The sequence below is a fragment of the Notolabrus celidotus genome, chromosome 14 (genome assembly GCF_009762535.1).
Source record: "Notolabrus celidotus isolate fNotCel1 chromosome 14, fNotCel1.pri, whole genome shotgun sequence".
Taxonomy (NCBI): domain Eukaryota; kingdom Metazoa; phylum Chordata; class Actinopteri; order Labriformes; family Labridae; genus Notolabrus; species Notolabrus celidotus.
Window position 1 is genome coordinate 2786 of NC_048285.1, and position 13250 is coordinate 16035.

General features: G+C 44.1%; 1 protein-coding gene and 1 long non-coding RNA gene across 2 annotated transcripts; both read right to left on the reverse strand.

Moving 5' to 3' along the window:
• Positions 1-228: 228 nt before the first annotated feature.
• On the reverse strand, positions 229-8855 carry LOC117825606 (NACHT, LRR and PYD domains-containing protein 12-like). The gene is made up of 10 exons (XM_034701519.1): positions 8809-8855; positions 6320-6377; positions 5748-5947; positions 3689-5488; positions 3430-3603; positions 2962-3135; positions 2498-2671; positions 2101-2274; positions 1026-1072; positions 229-901 (listed from the first exon to the last, which is right to left on the reverse strand). Exons 1-10 carry the CDS (start codon positions 8853-8855, stop codon positions 366-368), a joined length of 3384 nt encoding a protein of 1127 aa, XP_034557410.1. The 3' UTR covers positions 229-365.
• Positions 8856-9114: 259 nt separating this feature from the next.
• Positions 9115-11515, reverse strand: LOC117825083. Its single transcript, XR_004633777.1, has 3 exons — positions 11371-11515; positions 9350-9440; positions 9115-9183 (listed from the first exon to the last, which is right to left on the reverse strand). It is a non-coding gene; the product is annotated as an uncharacterized LOC117825083 (long non-coding RNA).
• Between the last annotated feature and the right edge of the window lie 1735 nt (positions 11516-13250).

Consider the following 13250-nt stretch of genomic DNA (forward strand, 5'->3'; position numbering starts at 1 on the left):
ATTGCACTATAACAAAGTTTTTGCACTGTTTTAAACTGTATTTTATTATTTTATTAGCTTACTTCTTACATTTTGCTAGCTTTCCTATGTTTATCTGTTGTCTTTGCTAGGGTCTGAGAGAGAAAGGTAATATCAAATCCTCAGTATGTCTGGTGCATACTGCAGTTTATTTGACAATAAAGAAGACTTTCAACTTTGAACAGTTTTCCACCGAGTCCTGCTCTTTGATCACAGACATTCATGCTGATGTGACAAACAGTCACATGATCAGCTGAAGTGTGTGTGTGTTAGTGCAGAGGGTACACTGTTCTTCAGCAGCTGTGTGTGTGTGTAGTTCGTGTGTGGGGAGAAGGAGACTCTCGCTGCTACACAGAACACACACGCACTGAGGAACCATAAGACAACAACCTAAACCCAGGATACAGAGGTTCAGTGAAGGAGGTTCTGAAGGTGTGGAGGTGGATCAGAGTGTCAGAGGAGACTCTGTAGAAGGACAGAGTGCCAGCAGGACAGTCCACATACACTGCTACTCTATGAGAGACAGAGGACCAGGAGAGAGGGAGGACTGTTATTTTGTTATTGTGATGGACAGAGTAACCTTTATCAGAGCAGAACAGACTCCAGGACTGATCATTAGATCCAAACTCACAGTCATCACTGTATCCTTTCCTTCTGATTCCTCTGTAACTCACTGATATATCAACCTCTCCTCTACACTTGACCTCCCAGTAACAGCGACCAGTCAGACCATCTCTACACAGCAGCTGAGGATAGTAGTCAAATCTGTCTGGATGATCAGGATATAACTGATCCTCTCTCACACGTGTCACCTCCTTGTTGTCTTCAGACAGTCTGAGCCCTCTGTTTGCTGTGTTTGAGTCCAGAGTGAGTTCACAGACATCTGATGGAGAGACAAAGACACAACACAGCAGCAGTTTATCATCAGACACACCTGAAGGCTTTATTCTTTGTTAGCTGACAGTCTGCTGTTTGGTCCTCATGAGTCAAACTGATTCCACACTTACACTTCTTCACTCCAGGTTTTAACCTCTGCTCTCCGCCATGGTCCACCCTGGAGGAAGAAACACAGTCAGAGTGATGTTCAGTCCAACATGAGTCCTACCTGCTGTTCAACATGAAGCAGTGTTCCTCAGTTTGTCCCTGTGACAGAGAAACAGGCTGAAACTCCTCTGAGCCAGCTGCCTCCATCACTCTGTCTCTTTTTCTGACAGTGTTGAGATACTCAGAGAAAAAGAAGAAGAAGTCAAAGATTCAAAAAGCAAAGGCTGGCTGTTGCTCTTTAGATCCATAAAGTCCAGATTCTGCTTCTCATGTCCTCTTTGAAATCAGTAAAGAGGATTCCTGCTGAACCTTTGTTCTGTCACTTTAAAGTAGTCGTCTCTTTGTATGTGTCAGGAGTCAAAATGACTCATCCTAAACATCCTGTCTTATGGTTTCAGAGTGATGAAGACAGAGCATGAGTTTTCCCTCAGACACCAAAGCCTCCTGATGATCAGGACTACTCAGACTACAAACAGAAACCAGACCACGTCCCAAACAGAAACTCCAGACCCCTGAGTATGGATTCTACATGTTCATGTAGAATCTGTAAATACAGATGATATTCAAAGTTAAAAGTGAACTAGTCTCTGCCTTCTTTATGTTCACACACAACATTAGTGGATGAACAGTCACATGGAAATTTTTCTGTATATAACATTAACAGCTGACCTGAACAACTGTCAAGAACTAAGTCAACGACTCTAATAACGACCCCATGTGACCACCTTAGCACACCAACCACTGTTAGAAGCTTATTTTTTCTAGCTCCGCCCCCAGTCTGTTCAGAAGTGAAGAAGCCTTTCAGAGAAGACGTGAAACGTCTTCAAGAGTTTCTACTGAGTCCAGTTGGCTTTTCAGTTCAAGCTTTGAATTTCTACTGAGTAATTTATTTTGTGTTTGATAGTCTTCTGGTGGTCTTTGTCTGATTCAGGTCCAATCACTCCTCAGAAAATAATGAAACTAAACAAGATCTTTTTTGTGGAATGGGATTTTTTCTTTTGCTCTTGCAGTGTTTGAGCTCTTGTTGTCTGGTCATACCTCAGTGTATCCAGTCTGCAGAGTGGATCCTCCAGTCCAGCAGACAGAAGCTGGACTACTGAGTCTCCTGGATGATTGTAGCTCAGGTCCAGCTCTCTCAGGTGGGAGGGGTTGGACCTCAGAGCTCTGGCCAGAGAAGCACAGCCTCTCTCTGTGATCAGACATCCTGACAGTCTGGGATTAGAAAAGGAATCATGCAATAAGCAAAGTGTAAAGGTTTTGACCATTTTCATGTAAAAACACATATTTAATAGAACGAGCTAGTTTCCAGTTTCCTTCTTACTGATGATTTTGAGGAAACTAAGAGTCATGTGGATTTTTGTGTTTTGATCTAATTTACAATCATTGGGTTATTGTTACTGACAGTTTAAGATTTTAATTTCAGCTTTATACTGACCTGAGAGTTTCCAGTTTACAATGTGGACTCTTCAGTACGGCAGACAGCAGCTCCAGTCCTGAATCCTGCAGGTCATTGTTACTCAGGTCCAACTCTTTCAGTCTGGAGGACTGTGAGCTGAGGACTGAGGCCAGAGAAGCACAGCTCCTCTCTGACAGGCTACATCCAGTAAACCTGAAAGACATGTGAACATTTAACAAATCTGTTGTTATTTTTTGGAAAAATGGAAAGCCATGCATGTTGTTTTGATTCAATATATAATTATTTATTTGTTTTAATTTTCAGATTTTTTTGTTGTATCAGACAGCCTCAATAATGACTGAGTGTGTTGACTTTCCAAACTATCCTTACTGATAATCTGAGGAACCTTAGAGTTAAGTGGAGCATTATCTTTTGACATCATTTACACTCATTGGCTTATTATTAATGACTGTGTTAGATTTTGGTTTCAGCTTTATACTGACCTGAGAGTTTCCAGCTTACAATGTGGACTCTTCAGTCCGGCAGACAGCAACTCCAGTCCTGAATCCTTCAGGTTGTTGTTACTCAGGTCCAGCTCTCTCAGACTGGAGGACTGTGAGCTGAGGACTGAGGCCAGATAGGCACAGCTCCTCTCTGACAGGTTACATCCATTAAACCTTAAAAGACATGCACTTTTAAGAGATCTGTTATTATTTTTTACATAATTGAAAGCTATGCTTGTTTTTTTAATTCAATGCATAATTATTTTTATTTGTTGTTTTAATTATCTGATATTGTTTTTTTAATCAGACAGCCTCAATAATGACTGAGTGTGTTGACTTTCCAAACTATCCTTACTGATAATCTGAGGAACCTTAGAGTCAAGTGGAGCATTATCTTTTAAAGTCACTTATGCTCAATGAGTTATTGTTACTGACCGTGTTAGATTTTGGTTTCAGCTTTATACTGACCTGAGAGTTTCCAATTTACAATGTGGACTCTTCAGTCCGGCAGACAGCAACTTCGGTCCTGAATCCTTCAGGTCGTTGTTACTCAGGTCCAGCTCTTTCAGACTGGAGGACTGTGAGCTGAGGACTGAGGCCAGAGAAGCACAGCTTCTCTCTGACAGGTTACATCCACTCAGCCTAAAGAAGAATTAGTGATTAGCACAGACACAGTGTTTCATCTGTCATGATCAACATGTTTTTAATCTCTCATGTATCCACCTACAGAGCTTTGTTGGAGGCTTTGATCACTGGCAGCAGCCTCAGAAGAGCCTCCTCTGAAGCAGAGTATGTCTTCAGGTCAAACACGTCCAGATCTTTCTCTGAGGACAGTAAGATGAAGACCAGAGCTGACCACTGAGCAGGAGACAGTTTCTCTGTGGAGAGACGTCCTGATCTCAGGGACTGTTGGATCTGCTCCTCTAGAGACCGGTCATTCAGTTCATTCAGACAGTGGAACAGGTTGATGCTTCTCTCTGCAGACAGATCCTCACTGATCTTCTTCTTGATGTACTGGACTATGTCCTGATTGGTTTGTGAGCTACTTCCTGTCTGTGTCAGCAGACCTCTCAGGAGAGTCTGATTGGTCTGCAGTGAAAGACCCAGGAGGAAGCGCAGGAACAAGTCCAGGTGTCCGTTTGGACTCTGTAAGGCCTGGTCCACAGCACTCTGATGGAGACAGTTCAGTTTCGGTTTGCTTCTAAAGATTTTAGAGATCAGGGACGTTGGTTGTTCTTCTTCCATCAGGTTGAGTCCAGACTTGGTGAAGGTCAGATGGACATGAAGAGCAGCCAGAAACTCCTGAACGCTCAGGTGGATGAAGCAGAACACCTGGTCTTGGTACAGTCCTCTCTCCTCTCTGAAGATCTGTGTGAACACTCCTGAGTACACTGAGGCTTCCTTGATCTTGATGCCACACTCTGTCAGGTCGGACTCATAGAAGATCAGGTTTCCTTTCTGCAGCTGATCAAAAGCCAGTTTTCCCAGAGACTGGATCATCTTCCTGCTCTTTTTATTCCAGAGTGGATCAGTCTCAGCTCCTCCATCATACTTGATGCTCTTCAGTTTGGACTGGACTACCAGGAAGTGGATGTACATCTCAGTCAGGGTCCTGGGCAGCCCTCCTCCCTCTCTGGTCTTCAGCACATCCTCCAGAACTGTAGCAGTGATCCAGCAGAAGACCGGGATGTGGCACATGATGTGGAGGCTTCTGGATGTCTTGATGTGGGAGATGACTCTGCTGGCCTGCTCCTGGTCTCTGGATCTCTTCATGAAGTACTCCTCCTTCTGAGGGTCAGTGAACCCTCTGACCTCTGTCACCATGTCAACACATTCAGGAGGGATCTGATTGGCTGCTGCAGGTCTTGTGGTGATCCAGAGGCGAGCAGAGGGGAGCAGGTTCCCCCTGATGAGGTTTGTCAGCAGCACATCCACTGAGGTGGTTTCTGTAGCATCAGTCACGATCTGATTGTGGAAGTCCAGAGGAAGTCGACACTCATCCAGACCATCAAAGATGAACACAACCTGGAACTCTTCAAACCTGCAGAGTCCTGCTTCTCTGGTCTGAGTAAAGAAGTGATGAACAAGTTCCACCAAGCTGAACTTTCTCTCTCTCAGCACATTCAGCTCTCTGAAAGTGAAGGGGAATGTGAACTGGATGTCCTGGTGGTCTTTGTCTTCAGCCCAGTCCAGAGTGAACTTCTGTGTTAAGACTGTTTTCCCGATGCCAGCCACTCCCTTTGTCAGCACTGCTCTGATTGGTTGATCTCTTCCAGGTGAGCCTTTAAAGATGTGTTCTTGTCTGATGGTGGTCTCTGGTCTGTGTGGTGTCCTGGATGCTGCTTCAATCTGTCTGACCTCATGTTCATCATTGACCTCTCCAGTCCCTCCCTCTGTGATGTAGAGCTCTGTGTAGATCTGGTTCAGAAGGGTTGGGTTTCCTGCTTTAGCGATCCCCTCAAACACACACTGGAACTTCTCCTTCAGGTGAGACTTCAGTTTACGTCTGCACTCTGGAAGCAACAGTTCCTGAAAGAACCAAAGAGAAATGTGATGAATGATCTGAAGCTACAATCAGTCTGATGAATTTACACTTTCAGACATCAGGATGGATTTGATTCTCCTCCTCTATGAAATCTCTTCATCAGCTGTGAACACTTTCTCACAGCTCATAGATGTGATACAAATGTGTGCATCATATTAACAGCAGAGTTTGAAATGTAAACCTCTCCCATGTTGTCTCCATTTCCTCTCTCCATCATGTTCAATGTGTTCAAATCCTCTTACTGCTCTGCAGACAGTCAGCCAGCTCCTCCTGCTTCATTCTCCTCAGGAAGTGCAGAGTGATCTCCAGAAAGGCCTCTCTGCTCCTCCTCTGCTCTTCATCCTCATCCTCCCTCTGACTCTCTAAGCATTCTGGGTAATCTGGACTCAGAGCTCTCTGGATCTCCTTCAGCTCGGTCTTTACAAAACTGATGATGTTCTCCTGGAGCAGCTGGAGCAGAACAAAACAGAACATCAGATCATCTGTGACAGACAGAGAGCCTGCTGGTCTGCATAGTCCAGTATGGAGACTGGATCACAATGCTGCTTCAGGACTTAGTCTGTGGATGGTCCTGTCTTCTACAAATCAAGTTTCTCTGAAATGAACTTCCTGTTGGAGAAATCTCCTGGTGTCCTTTCATCCAGAAAAAGTGTTCTGATTCTCAGGAGGAGCTGTGTTTGTACATTTACTCACCATCAATATGGAGTCCAGCTGTGTTTGATGTTGCTGGGCAGACTGACCAATGGGTGCCTCTGATCTTTGTACTCTGGAACAGATATAACATCATGTAGTGTATATAATATAATGACACACAGTGTTGATGTGATAGATTCTATGTAGTTGATCCTGGTAGAAACACTGCTGGATCCTCCTACAAACACAGGACACACATGAAGATACTACAATGTTACAATGTTACAATGTCATTTAGCAGACGCTTTTATCCAAAGCGACGTACATACAAGAACAACACAAGCAAAGATCTAGACAAGAGGAAACAAGATCAGTAAGAGTAACAAAGTGCTTCAAGTCCATTTGGGTGCAAGTACTGCCAAGCAGTGTAAAGGCAAGGCACAAAGGTAAATAAGGATTTTTTTTTTTTTTATAATAATAAAATAAGGAACATCTACAATTAAGCAACCAAACCATTTAAGACCTTCCATTATCATCATCAACAATTAACCTCACCACAATAATGACCAAAGTACCAAGTGCTGGGTCACTCAAGAGCTGAACACAGAGTCCCAGAGTAGAGCAGGACAGTGTGAGTCAACTGTAGCTGGAAGACATGATCTGCCACTGGGGACAACAGTGGAGAATAGTCTAGCTAAGTGCATAGTGCTTCCTAAAGAGCTGGGTCTTTAGCTGTCTTTTGAAAGTAGAGAGGGACTCTGCAGATCGAATGGAGTTGGCCAATTCATTCCATCATTTAGGGACAACAGAAGAGAAGAGTCGAGCTAGTGATTTTGAGGGCTTGTGTGCTGGAAGCACTAGGCGCTTTTCAGAGGCTGAGCGTAGCGGGCGAGAAGGGGTGTAGACCTGGATGAAGGGTTCCAAGTAAAATTTTGGTTTTGGTGACTGCTTTGTAAGTCATGATTAGAGTTTTGTATCTGATGCAAACTGCAACTGGAAGCCAGTGTAGCGAAATGAGCAGGGGAGTGACATGAGCTGTCTTAGGCTGGTTGAAGACCAGACTTGTTGCTGCGTTCTGGATCATTTGCAGAAGTTTAACCGTGCATGCAGGGAGGCCTGCCAGTAGAGAGTTGCAGTAGTCAATGCGTGACATTACAAGAGCCTGAACCAGGAGCTGTGTTGCATGTTCTGTCAGGTAGGGTCTGATCCTCTTGATGCTATAGAGGGAAAAACGGCAGGACCAAGCAATCGAGGCCACATGAACCCTGAAGGATAGCTGGTCATAGATCATGACACCCAGATTTCGGGCAGACTTAGTGGGCATCAGGTTTTGTGATCCAAACTGGTTATTGATCTGTGGGTCCATGGTGGGACTGGCTGGAATGATAATGTACTCAGTCTTGGACAGGTTGAGCTGTAGGTGACGTTCCCTCATCCATTTAGAAATGTCAGCAAGGCAGGATGAGATCTGAGCTGAGACAGTTGTGTCGTCAGGTAAAAAAGATAGGAAAAACTGTGTATCATCTGCATAGCAGTGATAGGAAAAGCCATGAGAGCGGATCACTGCACCAAGTGATGTGGTGTATATTGAGAAAAGGAGGGGACCAAGCACTGACCCTTGAGGTACCCCTGTTGATAAGCCATGCATATTGGACACTTCTCCTCTCCATGATACTCTAAAAGATCTCCCTGTGAGGTAGGACTTGAACCACTGGAGGGCAGACCCTGAGATACCAAGTGAGGAGAGTGTAGAGAGGAGGATTTGGTGGTTTACTGTGTCAAAAGCAGCAGACAGATCCAGCAGCAAGAGAACTGAGGACTGACCCGCTGCTTTAGCCAAACGCAACGATTCTGTTACCGACAACAGTGCAGTTTCAGTAGAGTGGCCCCGCCTAAAGCCAGACTGATACTGATCAAGTAGATCATGGTTCTGTAAGTATTCTGAGAGCTGGTTGAAGACTGTGTGCTCCAGTATTTTTAAAAGGAATGAAAGAAGTGAGACCGGCCTGTAATTTTCAACCTGGCCTGGGTTGAGAGTGGGTTTTTGGTCTGACCCTGGCTTGCTTGAATGTAGTAGGGAAAACACCAGTGGACAGAGAGGAGTTAATGATGTTTGTTACAGCAGGGCTGATTGTGGACTCAATCGCCTGCAGGAGATGTGAGGGTAACGGATCAAGCGGACAGGTTGTGGGCTTAGAGGCAAGCAGAAGCCTGGTGACTTCGCTCTCATTCAGTGGAGAGAATGAGCTGAGTGAGGAATCACTAGCTGGTGGCCGAGAGCTGAGTTGGTCAGGCTCAGAGAATTTATTACTGATGGTAGCAACCTTGTCAGTAAAGTACGAGGCAAACATGTCCGGGGTCAACATAGTGGAGGGTTGTGAGTTTGAGGGAGAAAGGAGAGAAGTAAAAGCAGAGAAGAGTTTGCGTGCATCGGTGGAAGCACAGATCTTTGCATGATAAAACGCCTTCTTAGCAGATTTTAAAGCAGAGGTAAATGAGGAGAGTACTAAGTGCTGAGTACAGTTCTTTCTGCCTCCAATCCTGTTTACTGCTGTTGATCCTGATAGAAACACAACCAGTGACTAATGTTCACCTTCACAGAGAAAACACCAACCACAGTTACAAATGTTACACACACAACAACAGGAAGTTCACTTTGAGAAGCTTACCTTTCATCAGCACTCAGCTCTGATTTGAAGGTAATACCGTGATCCATAGACCAGTCACTCTTTAAGGACATACAGATGGGCTCAGGTCCAGGAGAGTCTGGTCTCTGATGTTGGACTCTGACAGAATCACAAACACTGATGAACAAACATGAACTCTGAAAATCTTCCAGGTTTGAGTGCTGCTGAAATTTACTACAGACTTTTCTAATGTTTGATTCTGATAAAAACGCTGTGATTGATTCTTACTTTGGACCATCAGACTGACGGCCATCTTTGAAGTTCACAGATAGACCCTTTGACTGATCACTCTTAAAGGACATACAACTGGACTCAGGTCCAGGTCCAGCAGAGTCTGGTCCATGCTGCTGCTCTGGGCTTCAACACACACACACACACACACACACACACACACACACACACACACACACACACACACACACACACACACACACACACACACACACACACACACACACAGTGATGTGAGTGCTGAGCTCTGACATGGAGCAGAGTCATGGACAGGTAGAGATCCTCCTCTCACCTCTGAGCTTCATGTTCCCCACACAGAGTGCTTTTAGAGGGAGGGGCTCCCTCCTCTCCGTCCTCACACTGATTCATAGCAGAGCCTCCACCTTCACACAAACACAACAACATGTTCATCATTACAACAAGCTTTACACCACAGGACACACATTAGTTCTCAATGCTCTCAGTAACATGACACAGATATTCAGGACTGACTCAAACCTTGTTGGAGCCCCAAACAGGACCTGATGAGCCCAAACACAGCCCCCACCCTCTCCCATAAACACACTATGGAGACCACTTAGATGGAAGCACAGGTCCTAGCAACCTGCTGGGCATTGCTGCCTGCCGCACTTCACCGAAGCCACATGACCAAAATACACTATGTGTAGCATTAGTATTACTATAAGTTTCACTACAACAATAATTATTTTTGATATATACATTTTTTATTTATCGCCTTTTTTTCCAATTAATTTTATATTATAATAATAATTATTATTATTTCTGTAATTCTGCTTTGCGCTAACTCTGACGCCCTCCCCATCACCCTCTGTTCACCTTTACAATGAAAATGGAGAGAAATTCAATAATAATAATAACAATTGTAAAGATAAACTTTGAAAAATACAAATATAATTGTCTATATAGATGATAAACTGATTCAATCTCAACCCACTCCAACAAGCCCCCTCCCATCAGGTCTGGGGGTTGTCCTAGAGGGATGAGAATCTGTGGGGAGGTGTCCCAATCAGCCAGCAAACTCTGCAGGGTCTGGGGGCGACTGATATTGAGTTACGACCGCATCATCATATAATTATTACTGTCATTGATAGATATATATATACTAACACACATACACACACACACACACACACACACACACACACACACAGACACACACACACACACACACACACACGCATGCACACACACACACTCACACACTCACACACACACACACACAAGGCCAGACACAAACACACACCAAAGCACACGCACACACAAACGGCCACACACACACACACCAATGCACACATCCACACGGCCACACATACATACGGCCACATACCAACGCACACACACACACATACGGCCACATACACACACACACAAATGCACACACACACACACACACACACACCAACACACACACATTCCAATGCACACACCAACGCACACACACACACACACACACACACACACCAATGAACGCATGCACACACACACACACACACACACCAACGTATACACACCCACACATGCAAACGCACACACACACACACACACACACACACACACACACACACACACACACACACACACACACACACACACACACACACAAAGCCTTCTCCTCAACACTCATTATTCCAGTCTGTTGTTAGTTCCTGCTGGTCTCTGTGTATCTGGTTTGGTCTCTAAGTGTTCACCTGTAGTCGTGTGTTTCACATTGTTTTGTATATTGTATACTGTATTGTCATGTCTCTTACCTGTCTTGTATCGTTCTGTAACACTTTAATAAAAAAATAGAATTTTGTTTTTTTATTGACAATGATCAAATTTCAAATGCTGATAAAAAATGAAACAAGTTAGAATAAAATGAAAACTGAAGCTCTGTCCTCTCTTTTGATGTGTTCATTGTTTCTATATTCATAGAACATTTGAGGGAGATTCAACGTGTACCAAACATGTTGATGAAAATGCTGGCAGGGAAAGAGTTAATAAATCAAAGCACCTGAGCCAAGTGGATCCAGACTGTCAGACCGGTTCACACACTCCCTGTATTTCTCACTGATGGTGTGACTCAGATTACAATCAAACTGCTGCTGACTCTACTCCACAAACACAAACTATAGAACAGGTCAATCTTTGTCAAATCACTGCTCTTTAACTCACACAGAAACTCTACAACATATTTCAAACAGCCAATCAGCATCCAGAAACATTCCTCCAGTCAAACAGTGATCCAGCAGCGTGTGAGCACAGTGATCCTGATCATCAAACATGTAGAGATTTCTCTGGAAGGATTCTCACCTGTTGAAGTGAGTTCAGGTCAGCTTACAGACACTTTCCACCTTCATGTGTGGAGAGAAGAAGCTGCTGGTTTGTCCCTCGTCAGTCCTGGTGTGTGTGTGTGCGTTTGATCTGAGGATGCCGTCCACACCCTCATCCCTTCAGAGTGACGTCACTCTAACCTGTGTTAGAAACCCAGTCAGTGTCAGGTTACACACTGATCACATGATGTAGTTCTACTATCTGACCTCTAGATGGTGCTAACTAACCTTCATATGAAACAAACAGCAGCACTGACAGATATGATGAAGCAGCAGTGAGGATCACACTGGGTGCATCTCAAGCCTATTCACTGCAGTCTCCTCTCTCCTCTCTCCTCTGTCCTCTGTCCTCTCTCCTCCACCAAACAGGAAGTAGTTAAAAAAATGGGCCAACCTGAAAAGGAAATACAAGGTGAGACCGTTCAATGTTCATGCATTCAGTATAGTTCAGATGTTGGTGAAGCTTTGTGTGTCTCAATGCAACAAGTAAAATCACACAGCGGCCAACAGCAGAGCTGGCCTGGGCGAAGCTCTTCCCCAGCAGACCAACCCACACTATTTGGAAAAACATCTATCTTGAATATTACAAAATCAGGCACAGACGCATATTTAAGGGCATCGTCCTGCACCAGATCCACAAAACTAAATTTGAGAGGTGTGTGGGGGGGGGCAGCGGAGGACCTGGAGCACCTGCTGTGGAGCTGTCCGGTAGTCTCCCTGTTCATTGACCAAATCCGAGGCCTCCTTGCAGACTGCTTGTCTTGGGAGGCCCCAAATGAGGGGGACTGGCGATGGCATTGGTTGTTTGGAACCTTGAAAACCAACATTGCTGGTAATCACAATCTGGTAAATATTGTGCTAGTGCTGGCAAGACACACAATCAACCTGGCCAGGAGTTTTGCTTTATTTGAGTCAAAAAAGGTGAACAGATGGCAGTTCTTTACCAACATATATACAATAGCAGCACAACTAGGCTTTGAAGGAATGTTTGTTAAAAATGCAAAACTACTGGGCAGGAATGGAAAGGAATCAGGTTAACCAAGGTCATCAAACCGAGAGGGGTCCAGCTGCAGACCTCCACTCTCTTAATCCTGACGTCACTTCCTTCTGACGGTGGAGGGGATCTCAAAGTGAAGCCTGCAAGAGAGTGGGCTGAGAGTGGAGGTCTGCAGCTGGACCCCTCTCAAATGTTCAAGTCACAATGTGTTGTCTCCTGCATTGTGTGATGGGAAAAAAATAATAAAACATGTATATTCTAAAATAAATCAAAGAATGCTTCTACAGGATGAGATACACAAACATGTTCATCAGAAGGATACAGAACAGTATGGCTGTATAATGTTAGAGTGTTTGTTGGTGGTAGTGATGGGAAGTTAAGCTCTTTTCAGAGAGCCGGCTCTTTTGACTCCTGAATGGCTCTTAATTTAGGATCTTTTGTAGCCGTATATTTTACCTTAACTTTGCAAAAACTAATGGCTGTGTTAAAAAACCTTTTATGTACAGTGTTTTTATGAGAAGCCTAATAATTGCCCAATTTTGTGCATTTATTCTGTTACAAAACCATTCTTACTTTTGTGTAGTATTTTAATCAAACTTTTTTATTGCACAGTTTAACAAAAAACTGCAAATTTATCCACAGAACAGAACCAGAACCAGACTCAAGCAAACAGAACCAGAACCAAACACAAGCAAACAGAACCAGAATCAAACTCAAGCAAACAGAACCAGAACCAGACTCAAGCAAACATAACCAGAACCAAACTCAAGTAAACAGAACCAGAATCAAACTAAAGCAAACAGAACCAGAATCAAACTCAAGCAAACAGAACCAGAATCAAACTCAAGCAAACAGAACCAGAA

Excerpts from the sequence above, each read along its gene's own strand:
- LOC117825606 (XM_034701519.1), bottom strand. The coding sequence starts at position 8,855 with ATGGATCACGGTATTACCTTCAAATCAGAGCTGAGTGCTGATGAAAG. Across the intron at positions 3,604-3,688 it reads AAAGCCTCCAACAAAGCTCT|GCTGAGTGGATGTAACCTGT; the intron begins GTAGGTGGATAC and ends ATTCTTCTTTAG. Across the intron at positions 3,136-3,429 it reads TGTAAATTGGAAACTCTCAG|GTTTAATGGATGTAACCTGT; the intron begins GTCAGTATAAAG and ends ATGTCTTTTAAG.